General features: G+C 46.7%; 1 protein-coding gene across 1 annotated transcript in view; it reads right to left on the reverse strand.

Moving 5' to 3' along the window:
- Positions 1 to 664: 664 nt before the first annotated feature.
- Positions 665 to 19,702, reverse strand: part of TNR (tenascin R) — an 83,874-nt gene continuing 64,836 nt past the window's right edge. Inside the window, exons 17-21 of the mRNA XM_007084000.3 lie at positions 12,482 to 12,633; positions 10,979 to 11,075; positions 6,742 to 6,903; positions 1,904 to 2,067; positions 665 to 959 (exon numbers count right to left, since the gene is read on the reverse strand). Of these exons, the coding sequence (XP_007084062.1) occupies positions 840 to 959; positions 1,904 to 2,067; positions 6,742 to 6,903; positions 10,979 to 11,075; positions 12,482 to 12,633 (695 nt within the window). The 3' untranslated portion in view covers positions 665 to 839. The remainder of the gene's footprint in view (positions 960 to 1,903; positions 2,068 to 6,741; positions 6,904 to 10,978; positions 11,076 to 12,481; positions 12,634 to 19,702) is intronic.

The raw sequence follows: 19,702 nt of genomic DNA on the forward strand, positions 1-19,702 counted from the left end.
CTACTTCTTTTGTCCTTTCCTCACTGTGTGACTCCAAAGCACTAAATCTACAACCATCTCCCCCTTTCACCCACAAAGGAAGTTGCTGTCTGTCTGACCCGAGAGAGGGGGCAGTGACTTAAGACCCTCAGGGACACAGCCACTGTACAGCCCAGGGCCAGGTGTGGGCAATGCCTTGGGAACCAGAGTCCAGAGCAAACAGTGGCTGGGCTCGTGGGGCCATGGGCGTCTAAGGGTCGGAGGGCAGTAGGCACAGGATTGATTGGGGCTGGAAAAGAGGCCACTGATCTCAGAAGGTAATAGGACACTGGGCTGGTAAGAGTGTCAGAAAATGAGAATCTTTGGCCCATTAAAAAGAACTTGGGCTGTTGGGATGCAGTGAGACTCATCTGTTTCCTCTTATGGGGAGCTGTTGGCGGAGCTCTCGTGCCGAGGCTTCTGCCGTGGGCTGGTGAGAGAACCTGGCCATCCAAGGCAGTGACCAGAGCACAAATACCTGGAAGGGAAGGGCAACTCATAGGAGGGCAGGGAAAGAAGGCCCGTTGCCATAGCAATCTGACTCCAGGACTTGCCTTTAAATCGGTCTTTTAAAAAAATATTTCACACTTTCCCTCCTTGGTGGGAAAAGAGGGGAAGGTTCCGGATGACTGGCTGGGAGGGAGAATGGAGGCCGAGGGCCAGGCCTGGGACAGCAGAAACCACGAGCAGCTGCGGCCTGCTTCCTCAAACACCCTTAACATGTTGCAAAGCACATTACTCTTACCCCCCACCCCTTGTTTCATATTACAAGATACAAACAGATGACAGAGAAGGTCAGCTGGCCCGCGGCCGCCCACTGCTCAGAACTGCAAGGACCGCCGTTTCCTCCCCGCCGTGAGACGGTGGCTGTAAGGGCGCATCTTCATTTCCACAAAAGGGATGGAGAGCTCGTGGCCTTTCCAATGGTACCAGTTGATGCCCTGGGAAGGAGACAGATGAGCATGTCAGTCACCGCCTCCCTCCAGAGGGAGCACCCAGCTTGAAAAGGAGGAGAACAGCAGGAGTGGGGAATCCAAGATGTGGATTTAGCCATTTTTCATTAATGTGAAGCTTTGCGGTCCGGCTCCCTCATAAGGTCAAAGGAGCAGGGTCTCTTTCCAGCTTTTCTTTCTAAACATGCCTGTGGCCTGGGTGTTCATTAGGGCTGCACTTCAGGTCATTTCTTACTGCCAGCTCTAATGTTTTGGCTTTCAGGATTTATATGCACCAGTTATCAGTGTTGAATTTCAAAATCCCAATAGCATACAAGCATTTTGAAGAGAATAATTGTGTCTGACTGCTCACTCCTGATGGGACAGTCAGGCGGTTTCTACCTATGGTGACCCAGCATCTTGATTTGCTCGGGGCTAAGGGATTTCCCTCACTGCTGGCCTTTCGTTGCTAAAACTGGGAAAGTCCCAGTTGGTCCTGTTGGTCAACCCATCACTCTTCCCAGTCTGTGGACTTGTAGTCTCTAATGGGGAGGGATAGTCCAGTTTACACTGGCGTTCTGATCTCTCTTTTCCTGGGACCCTTCTTAAGATGAAGCTGAGCCTGTAAGCGGTCCCTAAAATTGACAATCTCTCCATGGGATTGTTGGGATCACTTAGATGAGGAAACGAAATGGAATGTGACTGGTTGTCCAGGGCTTCTCTGGGTGAGTTCTGGCTCCTGAGTCCAGATGCTTTTCTTTCCCTCCACTGGAGTCTACTTTGTCCTGCCCTTATTCCAGGGCCTATGTTATCTCCCTCTTCACGATAGTCCTTTCTCAAGACTATTTTTTTTTTTTTTTGTTATAAAGGGAAATGTAAGACCCAGTTGTGCATTTAGAACATAAAGCTTAGGGACAGTGGGTTCCACAGCTCTGGGGCAGAGCCTCACCTACCTGACTGTGCCTGGACTCTCCATATTTCCCATTGAGGTTGGTCCGGTGGCAGTTCTTGTACCACCAGGCCCCCTTGTATGACATGGCGCAGTTGGTAACTGCAACATCATTGTCTCTGTCCTCTGTGGAGAAAGGGCGTCCCTGATGATAGCTGAGGGAGTCCCCTGTAACAAAGATGTTTTTGTAAGGCTGTCTGATTTGTCACTCTTTTGTCAGCATTTTCTGGACATTTGACCCACTCCCAACAAACCTAGCTTCCACTTAAGGGACTTTCCGTTCACCTCCTCCCCCATTTCTACCCATTTCCTCAGCCTGGCTGTACTGAACTTATACTCCCCCTTACCCCCTGGGTCAGCAACTCTCCATGCTGCTCTCTGCTACTCATTTCCTCATCCCTCTGACCCTCTGCTAAGAGCTGTGTCCTCTCAGTTCACCTCACCACCCTTGTCTGTTTCCTCCAGGCCTGCACTGTATTCCTGTATCTTCACAGGAGATAGGCATGAGCCATGGTGACGCAACCAGTCTGGGTTACCACCATACATCCATGGTGTGGCCTTCTCCGTGGTTTATTAGGCCTGGTCAACCCATACCCCAAACCCCACATGTGCCACAAAACATGATGCCACATGTAAACAGGGATCTCAGCAAGCTAGAGTTCCTGTCCAGAGGAGAAAGCATGATGAGAAAATCTTCACCACGGCAGAGAAGTGGTTGGAAAAACCAGGGCTGTATCTTGGGGAAGAGCAGGTTCAATGGGAGACAAGGGCTGTGATCACTATCTCCAAATATCTCATGGGCTACTAAGTAAAAATAAATAAATAAAGTAAATGGCGGGGGGGGAGGGGGATATGAGGATCAGTAGGTGGAGACTGAGAGGAGGCATATTTTGGCTAAATATAGGAGGAAAAGTTACCCAGCTATTGGAGCTGCTCACATATGGGACAGACTGCTTGGAGATGGGGTAAGATCTCTAGTCTTAGAGGTAAACAAAGGCTGGGTATTGTCTTGTTGGGATGTTGTGCAGGTGACTCATATGAACTGAGTAATTGAGGCAAGGGATCAAACTGTAATTAATCTATAACTATTGGCTGAACTTTTGGTGGGATTTATAGTTGGATATGTCGTGAAGGGGTTCATGTTATTGAATGGACATTATTGTAGATGCTTCTGAGTTCCCTTTAAGCTGCAAGAGACCATAGTTCTGGGTCATCTGTGGCATCTGAGTCCACACTCAATGGTAGCCACTCAGTGCCTCGACTGCTTCCCACCACAGCTTAGCTCTTAGGGGATGATCTTTATTCTATGGGGAAGTTTGATCCTCTCAGGTCAGTTGGGTCACCAACTCAACATATCCTGTCTCCATCCCATCATTTTCATCTTCTCCTGCCAGTCTACAGGGGATCAGACTTTGTGTCCATTGAGAGATAATCCCACTGCCTGTAATTCATTCTTTCCCATTTCTTCTAGGTCCAGAGGAAGGCAAAAAATATTTCTTATTTTTTCTTTTTTTTGCATATATATTTATATATTTGCACATATATATATATACACATATATTTAGCATTTTCAATTCCTTCAATACTAAATCATATTCATATCTTTTATCTTTAAAAATCCTTAGGGGGCACCTGGATGGCTCATTCAGTTAAGCGTCCGACTCTTGATTTTTGGCTCAGGTCATGATCTCACAGTTCATGAGTTGGAGCTCTGAATAACAGCATGCAGCCTGCTTGGGATTCTCTCTCTCTCTCTCTCTCTCTCTCTGCCCCTCTCCCACTCATGCACATGCATGCTTCTCTCTTTTTCTCCCTCTCTCTCTCAAAATAAAACATTAAAAAAAATTAAAATTCTTGGATTAGTCCTATTGTCTAGTGACCCTTTCTTTACCATCAGTTCACCTCTGTTGCCTCTGTCCACCTCATCTTCTCATCTCCCTCTTGCTCCTCTGGAATCTAGAATCTGCCCTCACTGCTGTCCGGGAACAATTCTCTCCACCTTCCACTCTGGTGTCACCTGCCGCTGTCTGGGATAGATCCCAGCATTGGTCTTTGTCTCCTCCCCAGATCTGGCCCCCTTCCCACTTCTGCCTTATACCCACCTCATGTATTCAATTCATTGTGTGAGTCTTGGTTTTTCTCTCTCAAACCACTGTTCAGATTTATACCTTTCTCTTAATTCCTGACATTAGTCAAGTCTCCTATTATCTCCTACCAAGATTAATGCACCAGCTCATGCCAGCTGGTGTCTGTTCTTCACTCAGATTTACTTCATCCAGTTTACTGCTGTCACATTGATCTTCCTAAAAGCCCCCAAATCCCAAAGTCTCAGGACCTACCAGGACTCTCCCCTGCTCACCATAGTAAGAGGGCCCCCTTTTCTAAGGCCCTTCAGGGTCCAGCTTCACCCTACTCTCTACCAATCTTCTTTCTGTTCTTCTGAAGTCACACCTGCCCTGGGCAACAAGGACCTTCACGCCTGCCCTTCCTCCACGGTAACAGCTCCTTCCGTGCCTTCTCTTCCAGGGTTTGCCTTCTCTGGACTGTTTCCCTCACCACTGGGGTCCCAGACAGATGTTGCTCCTTCTTAGGCCAATGAGCACCTAGTAAGCTGGAAGTGAGTACCATTTCTTTTGTGATTCTTTTTAAGGTTTTTAATTAAAAATGCTTCTAAGTTATTTATTTCAGCAATGTCTATACCCAACATGGGGCTCGAACTCACAACACTGAGATCAAGAGCTGGTGTCCCTTGTGGATCTTTTAAAAGAAATAGAGGGGCGCCTGGGTAGCTCAGTCAGTTAAGCGCCTGACTTCGGCTCAGGTCATGATCTCGCAGTTTGTGAGGTCGAGCCCTGCGTCAGGCTCTGTGCTGACAGCTTGCCCACAGCCTGGAGCCTGCTTCAGATTTTGTGTCTCCCCCTCTCTCTGCCCCTCCCATGCTCATGCTCTGTCTCTCTCTGTCTCTCAATAATAAATAAACATTAAAAAATTGTTTTAAAGAAATAGATGTTTAGTTCATGCGGAGGCCATGTCTTATGTTTCTCTTGGGTCCCCATAACTTGTACAATGAACATCTAGGGGTTGCTCAAGAACCTCTTATTGATAACTTGATTTGGAGTTTTCAGTTCTAATCTAGAGTCCTGATTAGAGACTTGGGTTTTTATAGCCTTGAGAAATGGGGACAAGAGAAGGGGCTAAACTTGGTTTGGAAGACATGGGATGGGGTATTGCCAATAGGGCCAATAAAGTGAGCAGTAAGTCAAGATAAAGGCCAGGGGTATTGGGCAATGGTAAAAGCCAGAAAGAGAAGATGACCTCTTCCCCTCTGGAGACCTCTGGTCTAGACAAAGCAATTCTACCGTTGGGTAGAGTTGCGCAGAGAAGGGGGCAGACTACGTAAGTGAGGGTTTTCATCTTTTGAGGAAAATGAACTGAATATTTGAAGGGAGGGCTCACACTGTAATTAATTTTTGGTGATTGGCCAATTTGCCAGCAGGATTTTCCCGTGAGACGTGAGAGTACAATGTGGAGCAACAGTCCCGCCCCCCATGGGACCCAGTAGCAAGACAGAGCTGCAGTAAAGTCAGCGGTGGCTGGGCCGATGGAGACAGAGAGAGGCAGAGGCCTGGAGCAAGTGAAGAGGGGGAGGAAGGTGGGACATGGGAGCAACTGGGAGGGGTTGCTTTCCTTCCTATGGGGAGGGTAAGAGCTGCTTTTCTGCAGGTGCAATTCTAATCTTAGGGAGTGGATGGTACCAGATTTTTTTTTGAAATGGTTTAGTCTGATGTCTTGTTTAGCACACTCCATTTCAATGGCGATTTTATGCCCAAAGTGTGGCAAACTGGAATTTTTGTTAGGGGCACTTCAGGCAGATCCGACTGACTGCCATTGGGAATAATCACCACTGTGAACAATAGCAAAGCGTGTCTTCCTGTGGAGTAACAATACCTGGCTGAGAAGAGAAATAATTGGACAGAGGCAGTAATTGGAAGGGCAACACCTTGCTGATTTTCTTAATTCCAAGAGGCATAAAAATGCTGCTAAAATTATACACTAGCATTTAGCCCTAAGATTGGAGTTAATGAAAGGACCAATAACTCCGTGTACCGAACAGTAGAATATTTGGCAAAACAGGTCTTATGAAATGTGCTATAATAGAGCCCAGGAAACAGATTGGCAAAGCCTAAGAAGGAGACTGGATATTATGTTCTGATAAAACTATTAATGCAACAGAGCTCATAGAGATGGTTGTTCTACTTAGTAGAGATGTCATAAAAATCTATATAGGAAACGTGACCGTGTACTTGGTTCTTGTGGAGGAATGAAAAGAAATGTGGCCAGCGAGGTTCATTCCAGTGCTCTTGTTTGCACCCGATGAAGGCAGGACTGCTGATAGGAGGGGGTCATCTCAGAACGTATGGAGGGATCTGCTTTATCTCCATTAGTTGCAAGACGGTTTTCCTAGATGTCATCGCAGGGGGAATTTCTAGCCAGACAATAGCTGATTATGCTCTCATTGGATACGAGCCCATATTGATTAATCTGGACAAGAAAAATAATCCTTTGCCCTCGCATGGCACTTTTTTCTTTTAAACTTTGAAAGTATTTTCACTGCAGTGATAGCATTTTTTTTTTTCCTGACTGCTCTGTGCAGTAGGGCAGGCATCATTATTATGATTTTCCAGATGAGGAAACTGAAGTCCTTAGAAATTGATTGCAGGTCACCTGAGTGGCTCTGGACAGCCGGGACCAGCACCCGGGACTCCTGGCCCTCCGCCCTCACTGTGGCTAGCAGGGAATTCGCACACGCCCTGGGGTCTGTCTGCTTGGGGGCCGGGGTACCTGCGGTGCCATTGTAGACTCCCAGGCGCAGTTTGTACAGGTTTCTGCCGTCCTCCACAGAGAACTTGTCATAGTAGGCGAAGGCGGCCTCCTGGCCGTCACGCATGTCCACTCGCAGCTCGTAGCGGCCCTGGGATGTGATCCTGTGTATGTTATCCAGCCCTGGGGAGAAGAGCAGAGAATGCAGGGGCTTTGGAAAGGGGAGGGAGAATGGGACTGTGGCCTCAGACGGATGTTATAGAGGAGGAGGGGGAGCCCTCAGGCCTTGTCAGGTTATTTACCAAACAGATCTTGCTAGACTCAGAAATTTTTCCTGCAAAAAGACAAGCCCTGGTCTGCTGATGGGTTTCTACCACGGGTCAGCTCGGGGGTCCTCACACCCTGTCTTGACCCAGTTATGGACAAACCTTGAGCCTCAGGACTCCTGGCCCCGTCCTCTTCCACCTTCTACTTCAAACCGTGTTGTTGGGTGAAAAATGATAAAAGGCATTAATTACATGGGCTTAAATCCTTGGTGTGAGTGTTAGGGAGTCAGAGAAGGTGAAGAGAGGTAAAGATACTGATCAGAGGAGTTCAGGACCGGCACTAGGGGCCCAGGAGAGCCAGACATCTTACCATCGCCCAGTGGCCTGCAAAAGAGGTTCTGTTACCTTGCCCTTCCCTGTCTCAGCCTCCAGTCCTCCTGGGCTCCCCTGGTCAGCTCAGGAGATATAGCCATCTGCCCCCTGACCACAGTCCCTTTCTGTCTAATCTACCTGCTACAGCTTGCATTGCCCCCTCTGCACTGGTTTCTGGGTGGCTATGTTCCCCCATATGCTTCTCTTTGGGCTCTAAGCTTCCCAGGCCTTGGTCTGATGGATTCTCATAAGGTGCAAACCTCTGTGAGCCCACATGCTCCACAGCAATGTTTTCTGATATATATTCCCTTGTCTGCTTGCCCTGGCTGGCTGTGCTCTGGGACTTTCTGGTTTTGACCCACCTGTCCAGGCTTTGAACCACTCAGCTTGCACTGCTGGTGATGTCTGAGTCCTCCTGATTTCTATCTGCCTACTGAACCGAGGTCCTCTTGCTTGGCTGTCATATCTGATCTCTATCTATCACACACCATCATGAGAATGAAAGAATTGAGGGGATGGAAGGGAATTTAGACATTGCTTAGGTTTATCTCTTTGTGGAAAAGGAGGTTGAAATCCACACAGGTGAAATGATTGGCTGAGGGCCACCTGGATCTTTCTGCTTCCCTCTCCTCTTTGAGATTTAAAGCTTTACGTTGATTATAAGTTGAGGGCTGTTTGCTGGGGTGCTGACCCACAACCTACCCTAGCCTTGTGCTTGTGTGGTGTAGTGGATCCTGAGTGTGCCTGCCCGGATGCCCTCAGTAGATGGTGGACCTATCCCCCAGCTGCTAGATGTCTTGGCTGGTAACAACTCACAGCTACCTTCTTCTTGGATAATAACACTTGACCAAACAGGAGTCACTTCCTCCTGGCAGCTACATTCTCCCTCCCCCCTGCCTTGAAGCAGACTTTCATTAATGCCTAATGTGGGGGTACAAAATGTCAGCCCCCTTGTCCTAGTGGGGACTGACTCTGAGAAGCAATTCATGTTCCAGCACTCATGCTCACCCGAGGACGAGACTGAAGATTGTCTCCCACCACAACCACAGTTTTGCGTATTTCCCCTGCTCTATCTTGCTTCCTCCGTTCCCCTGCCCCTAAGAGCACTCACCCAATAAATCACTTAAACAAGACTCCTTGTCTCTGGCTCTGCTTCTAGGGAACCCAACTTAAGATATAAACCATGGGTCACAGTTACCCTCAACCTGAGTATTGCTGCCAAACTATATCTCACCAGGCCATGCCTCTGTTCAAGAGCCCTCACTGGCTCCCTCTTACCTATGGCATTAGGTCAAGACTTTTCTTCCCAGCTTTAGGTACCATAATGTGCCTTCATTCAACCCACCTAACCTCATTTTCTTCTTTCCCTGACCTGCACCTTTCCTCTCGGTGCATAGTTTCTTTACTCTTGCATTTGCGTCTGTCAGAAGGATCCCCGCCTTACCTCTTTTTTTGTCCCCTTCCTTCCTGCTTCTTTTGACTCATCCGTCGGCACCTCCTCCACACAGCTGACCCCTCCCCTGTCTATCTGTGGCCTTCTCCTTGGTACTTGGTGGGTTTATAGTGTTTCTCAGTGTGGGATGGCCTTTCTCACCATATGAGAAATACTTTGGGAATAAGGGCTACTAAATAACCTTAAACATATAGGGAGAAAGGTATTTCCAAATTCTATTTCTTCCTTAATAGGTGAAGGAGGAACCTTAACTCTAATCCTAACCTTGACTCCCAGTCTCTGTTTGGTTCTAGTGCTTGGTAGTGAGCCCCCAACACTTTTTAATCTTTGTTTGTACCACTCCCAGCAGCATCAGCCTTGAGGGCCCCGTATTTAACTGTCATTTAATAATATTAATATTGTTTCCTTTTCGTTGTGTTAATTTTTAAGTCTCCTTTTTATTTTGGCACATGATAACTAGCTTGCCATTTTGGGCAATGCTATTAAGTTTCTTCCCCCAAACAGTAGATTTAACTAAATAAAGCAAGCGATACAGAGGGAATTTAAGTGTGTGGTAGTTTAGCTACTTCACAGATTATGCAAGAATTGTGGAAGCGGTGTTAAGTGCCTGAGGTCTGGGGAACACGAGCCCTGTCTGCCGAGCCCACGGATTTGTGTGCATTGCACTGGCCTCCCAAGCTGTATGGAAACTTCTAGAAGGTAAAAATACTTCCTATTCACTTGACTTGTCTCTCAACGTTCTTACCTTGTAGTTTTATTACCTACATCAGCAAACATAGATCTGGGCATCTAATAGGTACTCAATAAATTCTTGTCATTAATTGACTGATTGATACCTATACATTAAGTACCTACTCTCTCAAGCACCATAACAGGCAATGGGATTAAAAGAGGACTATGATGTGGTCCTAGTCCTGAAAGAACTTTACGCAGTATAGTCAAGAGAGACAGAGAGGAAAATGGCCACTGTGCTTTGGGCCCACAGAAGAGGGAGTGGTCAATTGTCCCACAGGCCAAGGGTGAGAACAGTGGGCAGGATAGGTTCTGTGGAGGAAGAGGAGTTTAGTTGGGTCTTTGAATATACACAGATGGACACCAAGGTGTCCAGAGGAGGGACATGGTCGCTGTGAGAGCGTTCCGTGCAGACGAAGCATTAGGGATCGTGGATGTCTGGAGTTTGGTGTGTGTATGGATGGGGGTGGGGGTGGGGAGAGGGGTGGGGTGCCTAGTGGCGGGGAGCAGTCTCTGGAGGTAGATTAGAGAGGGCCTTGACCTTAGCTAAGGTGTTTGGCTTTCACCTGGTGGTGATGAGTCATTGAAAGGGTTTACAGATGAGGTTAACCTCACCCTAACCTTTGGGTGAGGAAGCCGGCCATGTGACGATGGAAGGGCAGGGAGGTCGGGTGGGGGGCTGTCATGCGAGCAGCCAGGAGAAAGACAGTGAGGCCCCGTGAGACGGTGATGGGGACGCAGAAAGGAGACCACAGCTGTGGAACCCGGTTGTTTGCCTGTCCCCCTGCCTTCCCGTACACATCACTGTGAAAATCTAACCAAGCGGGAGATGGAGGCAACAGATGCACCACTTTCTGGGATTGGCACCGCGGCCAGCTGCGTGGATGGGGTGCGGATTCACCTTCACACACCGGTTCGGTTCTCAATCTACGCCTCCTGCTTGTGTCAGACCCCTGGGAGATTGCAGGTCACTTCCAATGCCACTCTCACGTTTTCCCTTCCCTCGCCAGGTCAGGTGATCACATTCCTCCAGGGAGCTGGGGCAGGGCAACCGCCTCGGTTCTGTCCTGACCGGCAGGCTGGCCCGCCAGCGCCTGGCTTCTGAGAGGTGACTGGCCGGCTCGCTGTGTGTCCCCCGCCCCCTCCCCCACCAGGTGGCTTACTTCCTCTGTAGTTGCCTCATGTCAAGACCCATCAGCATAAGAGACTATTAATGAGGATGGGAAGAGACAGAGCAAAGAGGAAAACACCACAATAAGATAAAAACAGATCAATAGTGGAGCCAAACAGAGCCAAGAGGTACTGAAAGCAATTCACGAGCTGTCAGCTTCTCAACAGCCACGGCGTTTCCGATAATCCTAGACGGACACGCAAAGGAGAGAGATGGACGAGAAGCCAGAGCAGGGCTCCGAGGGAAAGCACAAAGGAGGATTACCCAGCCAAAACTCATCCTCCAGGTTCCCGAAACCAACACGGTACTCAGCCCATTTCCGGAAAAAATCGGTTTGGCCATTCTGCCGTCTCTGAAATACCTGTGAGGGAGAAAGGGGGGAAAAAGTGAAACTAAGAGAAGAAACTCTCAAGAGTAAAACTGCTATAACCGAGTTTTGTATCTGCTGCGACAAAGACGCTCAGATGAAGAGCACTGCAGTACAGAGCCCGGTGTTGGCACAGCACTCTTGCTGGACGTACTGGGAGCTCTTCTCCTGAAGTGCAGAGGCCCCTGATGAATAGGCCAGGGTGTGATGTTGACACTAATTTGCACCCCTGCGATACACAAGGGACTCAGGATACATATCAAGCCCCCAGATAGGCAAGGGAAACAGGCTTGGCTCTCCAATTAATCTTTTTGCGGCAGAGTGTAGAGGAAAGCATTTTGCACCCAAAGAACAGGACCAACTTCAAATCAGCTAGTAACTGTCATCATCCCATTGCAGGCAAAGCAACAACATATCGTTCGCTTTCCGAGCTGTTTAAGTGCTAATTTCATTTAACCTCCAATGCATCAGCCTCGGCTTCAATTTCCAATTATGCTTTAAGAAGGAGGCACAAATATGTCAGAAACATAAAAGAAAATGTCTCCCAAGAGTAGCTTATGAGCACAGCCACCATTTAACTCCATTAAAAAACTATCCATTCTGCACCAAGAAAAATCCAGTGCTGTGTGCTAGCAGCAGAAGGTGGGGAGAGGGCGGGGGGTGGTGTGGGAAGGGGGCCCTGCAAGCACGCAGGGACTGAGCTAATGCTGGGCTGCTTTAGGGCCAGGTTGTGGGAACTCTCCCATCCGTCTTATGGTGAGCTGCACTGATAGGTGGGGACATCTGTGAGGCTGTCCTTTGTCTTCTCTTGGTATTACCCTAGTAGACACGGAAGGAGGGTGTCTGGCTTTTCCTGAACACTGGTGCTTCTTGAAGGCTGCGACAGCTCTGGGGAAGAACCAGGGAGGCCAGGGAAGGGTGGGGCAGGGGAGGCCTTTGTAACTAGAGCCGGCTATCCAGGCTCCACCCCTCATCTGCCCCTCCATTTACTCTTCCCATAGACCTCCCCATTGAGGCTCCCCTGCTCCTGCAGAGGGCCCTTCTCCTACAGAGGAACCACCCCTTCTTTTCCTACAGCCTACAGCAGGCAAGATCCTTGGACTTATCTGACCACTACTCCCTTTCCCCGGCACTCTGGAACCATATTCCTGGGGCTCCTACACAGGGTCAGGTCACTGCAGTCTGTGGCCTCAATACCTTCTTCCTTCCAGTGCTGGGCCAAACCTATGCCTGGGCTACTGAGCAAGGGCCCAGAGGCAACAAAGAGCCCCAAGATGGACAGGTGAGGGGTGGATGAAGAACGGCCAGAGGATGGTGAAATTTGGATCCGTAGGCGCTGATCCAGATGGATGAGACACCAAGGATGTTTGTGTACGTGGAGAACAGCCACATGTACTTACAATCCAGCCACCCCCATCGGTGGTCATATCGCAGTACACCTGTAACTTCCGGCTTAGCTCTCCATTGAGGAAGATGGTGTAAACCCCACTCAGAGTGTCTCCATTCATCAAATGCTGGGCACAGTCTTGAGGATGAGGAAACACCCGGCCCCCTGCATAGGAAAAGAGGCAATTTCCAGAAAGGGTCCTTTCTCCTACTATGCATAATGGGCCCTTGGGTTGGAGAAGGTTGTGGAGGGCCTCGTGGCACTTTGTCAAGAGCTGTAAGAAATCCTCGCTGAATCTCAAACTGTGTGTGGGAACACTGCATCATCCTGCATTCCCCCTCTTTAACTGATGTCGGATTTATTAAACAATATACAGTTTTATGGGATCTGAGGACCAAAGATCTGGATTCACGGTCTCGCTCTTTCACTTACCTGTTTGTTTGGCTTCAGGCAGATGGCCTGACTTCCCTGGGTATCAGTGTTCTTGTCAGTAAAATGGAGATAACAAAAATATCTCCCCCCCACCCCCCCTTAAGAGTGAATGTGTGTTAATGTAGCTAGTGGGGTTACTCAGGTGCTGATTACAGATGCACGGGCCACAGGAAATCACTGTAGAGCCCACCTTTCAAAAGGATGAGAGGCAGTAAGCAAAACCTTCTGCCATCCTCACACCAGCATGAAGAAATGCCCGAACAAGCTCTGCGTTAACAAGATGGATCTCTACTCCTCAAGCAAAATAATCTCCCGATTGGACTAAACAATCAAATGGCCATGTTTTACAGTTCAGCGTTAAGTTTGAGGAAAGGGCAGGGGAGACAAATCACTGCTCATCTTTCAGAGAGAACAGCCCAATTTGTAGAACAATATCTAATTAGCTGAAAGAGAAGCTTAAATCATGTATCTTGAAGAGCTTAGCTTCAGGGCAAATTTTAATACTTAGCAGACAAGCCAAGAAGCAGAGATCCCACCGGAGGAGATTTCTGGACTGAAGGAGTGGATAGGGCAAGCACAAGGAAGAGCGTGCCGCGTAAGGAAAAGTGGTTCTGGTGCTCTGTAAATACAATGATGTTCAGGGTCAATGGAGTGCAGTTGATGTGGTTTTGCATCCTTGAATTGTAGCAGTTATGAGGAGTCTGGGTAGGGACCTCACGTATCACTCACTACCGTGTCCCCTAGTGGCGGGCTCGGTGCACTACAGGTGTGACAGAGGGCCACTTGGAGTCAGCTGGGGGGTCAGAGCAAGTGGACAGCATAATGCCACACAGGGAAGGTGATGTAATATCCTCACTGAACACTCTGGTCATCTAAGGCTCCTGTCACAGATCATCTGTGAAGCATCCTGTGTTAGGAAGAGGTCACTGGGATTCAGTGGATGTGCTAACTCCTAGCACAGGAACTGTCCAGCTTGCTGTCATACCATGGTCAAGGGGCACTGCCATTTAAGGTAGTTTAGAACAAGGGGGCCTCCTCCTTCAGACACATTTGTACCAGGGAGTAACAATACATTTCTATAAAACTTATACTTGACAAAGTGCGTTTTATTTCTAGTTGATTCTTGCAAGAAACTTGGAGAGAAAGGCTGATTGTTATAGATCAACTGGATTGTTATTTTTCAGACAAAGAAACTGTACTCAGGAAGATCACACAACTTCCACTGGTCGCGTGAACTCAAGTGTTGGGACCCCAAGTCAAGTACTCCCTACAGTTGACTAAATGGAATGTCACATAGGCATACAGTTCACACGATCTACATCTATCCATACAGCAAAGGATTAATTGATGTCTGTATTTATCTTATAAACATATAAAGCCCCAAAGGTTAAAGTTACCTCAGGAAGTTCTATGTTCAAATTAAACATATTTATCCCCCAAACTGATTTTCTTAAATAGCTGAGGAAAAGCTCTTAACTTTTGTCTCCAGCATGTCTTAGAGCCTGATTGGAGTTCTTGACTCCACAAATTTATAGAGGTTACAATTATGTTTCAGGGGACAGGTGTAAGCGAGCACTTCCCCTCTCCCTGTTGCTTCGGGAGCACTGTGATTATGTCTTGGCTTCTGGGCCTTTCTCCACCTGGTCTCTGCAGCAACCAGCCTGTCTTCCTTCCCTTCTCCACTCTTCCCTCATTGCCCGACTTTCTTGCTTGAGAAGATCAGCACAGAACGTTCTTGGCCATCAGCTCGCTCCTACCTCATGTGTTAAATAGTCCTTTTTCCCTGGGGCCCTGGGTGGCTCAGTCGGTTAAGCATCCGACTTCTGCTCAGGTCATGATCTCACAGTTTGTGGGTTTGTGGGTTCGAGCCCCATGTCGCGCCCTGTGCTAACAGCTCAGAGCCTGAAGCATGCTTCTGTTTCTGTGTCTCCCTTGCTCTCTGCCCCACCCCTGCTCATGCTCTGTCTCTCTCAAAAATAATAAACATTAAACATTTTTTAATAAAATAAAATAAAATAAAAATAGTTCTTTTTCCCTAATCAGCTTAGCTCCTTAAAGGGGCCAGAACTCCCAATTTTTTGCCAATATCCAATGTGTCCCCAACAGAACATCTTCCCCCAACCCTCATACAAATACACATCTAAAATAGAACCAAACTTCAGGATAGGTAAATAAATGATGTTATACAGGTTTCTTCACCTTGATGATGTTGATTATTTAATATTTGTTAATACTAAAGTTAGTGATACTTTAAAAAGGCTCAAACACATTAGTTGCTTTAAAGGTAGGTCTACCAAAAATAAATATAGTGAACTGAGATGAATTTGCCCTGGAGAAGTTTTGAAACATCTGAAAGACTGTCATATAAAAAATGGATTCATGTTTTTTAAGTCAGAAAATGGGAATAAAGAAAGAAAGAAAGAAAGAAAGAAAGAAAGAAATTTATTATTTTAAAGATGGCATCCAAGAGTGGAAAACAAGTAAGAGACAGGGCAGGGAGAGAAAAAGTCTCTTCCTTCACTTCCTTCAATAATAAATTTCTTTATTATTAATAAAGAAATAAATAAATAAAGAATTTAGAAATTTATTTCTAAATGAATAAAGAAAAAGTGGATTTAAGCGGTCTCAAAGTTTAGAGGAGATGAAACTCACAGATTGTCCCCTGGGAGAAGAAGGGCTGTATTTTCTTCCTCCTGGGCCCCCACCCTGGGCTGGATGGTGGAGGTGCTCACCAAATGTGTTTGGGGCTGATGCATAGTTGCCGGGTACACTTGTCTTACTGTTGACAAATTGCAAGGCCACCTGGTTGTTTCTAGATTCGTCATAGTCTGTGGCATTAATGGAAGACAATCAACAAGCATTGTGCAGCGACTAGGGTTTTCTTGGGGTTTGGAGAAGACAACTCTACCACAAAACCACTCCTTTCCACCTTCTCTGGCTGTCAATATTGCCAGAGTTTTGCCTCATATCACTAGTCCTTGATCAAATCATTATTCCTTTTCACCAGATGAGAGGAGGCAGAGGCTCACTAATTGTTCCCAAGTGGGCACTTCATTGAAATCTAGATTCCTGGGTTCTGCAGCAGATGAACTGAATCAGAATATTAGGGGGTGGCAGGGGATCAGTGTCTTACCAGATCTCCTCAGATGAGTCTGAGGAACAGCTGGATTTGAACTCCACTCTTTCTCGGGTACATTTTCCTCTTAGAGAGGCCAAGAGATAGAGTTGGTAAGCCACGCTGTGTCCCCTAGGGGCCCGGCAGCCTGCTTTCTCTGCCTAGATCCTATGCTCTAGTGACTAGACTGAGTGTCTCAGTCTCTTCCTCCCTCCCTCCCTCTTTCCTTCCCCATCTTTCCCAGTAGGTATGTCTTGAGCAGGCCAGTCCCAAGATTTAGGCTGGGTGGCCTGGGAAAGAGAGGGAATAAGAGATGTTATTTATCCTTGAGTTTAAGCCTTGTGTTGAGTTTTTTTTTTTTTTTCTATTAAGCTCTGTGTCGGGGGTTGTTAGACCTTGGCTTAGCTGATTATAAAGAATGCACCGAGGGGCACCTGGGTGGCTCAGTCTGTTGAGCGTCCGACTTCGGCTCAGGTCATGATCTCATGTTTTGTGGGTTCCAGCCCCACATCAGGTTCTGTGCTGACAGCTCGGAGCCTGAAGCCTGCTTCAGATTCAGTTTCCCTCCTCTTCTTGCTCCTCCCCCACTTTCACTCTGTCTGTCATTATCACAAAAATAAATAAACATTTAAAAAAATTGAAAAAGAGGAATGCACTGATTTCTGCTCTGCTGTGTTCCTTGCATGTATACTGTGGTTTCATACATTCTTAGGAGATTGTCAGGACAGATTTCAGGCATCTCTAGATGTCACGCCATTTAATATCATCAGAAACTCACCTTTGACCTTAACATAGATCGTTCCAGTGATCTTTCCAAGGCAGAAATTTTAGGACCAAAAACTTTTGTTCCCTGAGGTACCATAACTGAGGCCTGGCTTCACAAAGAGCCTTTTTTTTCTTTCTTTCTTTCAAAGCACAACCTGCAGTGATTACCAAGTTAAGAGGAAAGCGATGCCAAGTGATCGGTACACTGGGATGTCTCATGGTTAAGTGTTTGTAGGTGTAATTGTGAGATCAACAGGACTGGGGCACTCACCGGAAGAATTGCTAAGAAATTGGTTTGTGTTGGGCATCCGAAGGCTGAGTGCTGAGTGGGGTGAAGTGAGCTATGTGACATACAGCACAATCAGACAACCCCCAGCTGGCTGGGAGTGAAGGAAGAGACTTTTTCTCTCCCTGCCCTGTCTCTTACTTGTTTTCCACTCTTGGATGCCATCTTTAAAAGAGTCAGAGTAGATGGCTTTGGAGAGCATCTGCCTATTCATATGACCTTAGCATCCGGACCAAAGCCATGATGCCAGTGTTTCCTTCTGAGGACAGCCTCAGCAGGTGTCTGTGTAACTACACAGCAAAGTGTGCTGCTCCACAGAAGCACAGGTGGCTGCCTCTGGCCACCAGCACTTAGACTGTTCTTCCCAGAAGTGGGTTTCTGGTTGGCAGGTTTGTGGAGGGTAGTCTGAAGTCATGGACAGGGCAAAGTTACCTGTTCAGCGCACATGGGCTGTGAAAACCTACCACCTTAGCCTCCTTAATAGCATCTTCTAATTTATTACTTGTTTATTCTTTTATATATTCATCCAACAAACATATAGGGGGCATCTGTTGAGTTCTAAATGTTGTGCTAAAAGATGGGAATATGAAGAATAAAAGGACGCAGTCCCATCTTTCAGGTTTCTCACACTCTGGTGGGAGAAACCAACAAATATAACCCCAAGCTCTAAGTGCTCTGGGGAAGAGGTAAATATAGAGAGTTATCAAACATGGAGGTGGGCATTCAATGAAGCTTGGGGCTAATGAAGGTAAGGGGAACGGTAGAGCCTGGGATGTGGCAGGATTAGCAAGTGCTACTGAGAAAGTACTTCTTATTTTAGGAACTGATGCAGAAATTAGCTACAGATTGGTGGGAGAAGGGTGTCCCAGGTCTGTACAAAAAGTATGGCTTATTTGGGAAACTGCAGAGTTAGCCAGGAGCTGGTCTGAGTGGATGAGTGAGAGCTTCAGGGAGGTAAGTAGGGACTGGATCATGGCATTTAAGGAGCTGAACTATCTTGGGCAGGTGGTAGAATGAAGAGACCATTGATGGACTTTAAGCTCAAGTTTTTAGAAAGATTGTTCTTACTGTGGGGTGAAGAATGAATTAGATTGGGGTGAGACTGGAGTTAAGACCCAATTCAAGAGGGAATCTGGGAGGAGAAGTGACAAAAGTCTTTAAGGGTATAATAGGAATGGAGAATCAACTGAACAATAGATAACTTGGATACCTTCACCTGAAGCGGAGTTGCTGAGGAAGGTCCTCAAGCTCTGCAGACCATCTGCCTCTACCCACCATGGGCAAACTCAGTAGGCTTCCAAATCTTCTTTTCAAAGATAAGCTAAAGGTACTCTTACAGAGCAATATTCTGACATAATTTGCCTTATTCTGTGGATTCACTTATATCAGGAAACCCAGTTCCATGGCAGATGAGTTGATCACAGACTAGCAGCTGTCAGCCTGGCCCCTCTCTGTGGCTCTTGATTGGACCTCGCAAGGAGAGGGCTGGATCATGGTAATGCCTCCTGTCTGGTCTTTTCCTGCCATTCTGACCCCACTTATATCTACTCTCCATTTTTAATGAGTGCTTTTTTAAAAATAATGTAAATGTGATCCTATCTCATCCTATCTCTCTCTTGCCAAATAACCTCCAATGGCTTCTTCAGTGCAATGGCTCCAATTGCAATAGCTTCTTGCATTTAGAAGAAAATCCAAAATCCTTACCTTGGCCTACAAAGCCCGGTACGCTCTGGCTCTGCCTTGGATTTCATACCCTCTCTTGCTGGCTTTCTTCTAATCTGCTGAACATACCAAACTTATTCCTCCTTTGGGGTATAGTAATTACTCTTACTAGGTCTGGAATGCTCTTCTTTGTGTAATTTGCTCTCATCATTTAAGCCCTGGCTCAAATATCTCAGTTCAAAGGGAGGCCTCTTCTGACCATCTTAGTTGAGGCCAGAGTCTATGATAGGGGAAGGAAGTGACAATCAGAAAACACTTCCTGCCATAAGAACTGTCCTAGAGGTCAGCTCTTTACATCTGTGCCTATTCCATTACTGGTTATTTTTTTAAATAATATTATCTCTACTTGAAATTACCTGTTTTCCTTCCTTTGTCTATTCCCAACTGCCTCATCCCCTTGAATATAAGTTTCAGGAGGGTGGGCATCTGGTTCATCTTGTTCATTACTTTATCCTCAGACCTTAGAACAGTGTTTGACTCATGGTAGATGCTGAGTCAATATTTGCTAAAGGTATAAAGGATATAAAGCACTATATCCACTCCTATGATTATGAAAAGGGAAATTACAGTTAGATTTTCTGAAAACATTTGAGACAATACAATTAAAAATTGGCCAGATAAAATCCTGTGTATAATGACATATAAGGTCCTTCTATAACATTCACAATGCCATCTTATAACCGAGGCAGATGGTATTGATGTTTGAAAAAATTCACTGCCCTCCCTAAAGAGTGATTGAACATCCCCATCCTGCTGAATATCATAAACAATTCTATGTAAATAAATTTAAAAACTTGGATGAAACGGACCATTTCCTTGAAAATCACCATCTACCAAAAGTCACCCAGGATGAAATGGGTAACCTGAACAAGATTATAACTATTAAAAAAATTGGATCTGTGATTACAACCTTT

Source organism: Panthera tigris, chromosome F3 (genome assembly GCF_018350195.1).
Source record: "Panthera tigris isolate Pti1 chromosome F3, P.tigris_Pti1_mat1.1, whole genome shotgun sequence".
Lineage (NCBI taxonomy): Eukaryota > Metazoa > Chordata > Mammalia > Carnivora > Felidae > Panthera > Panthera tigris.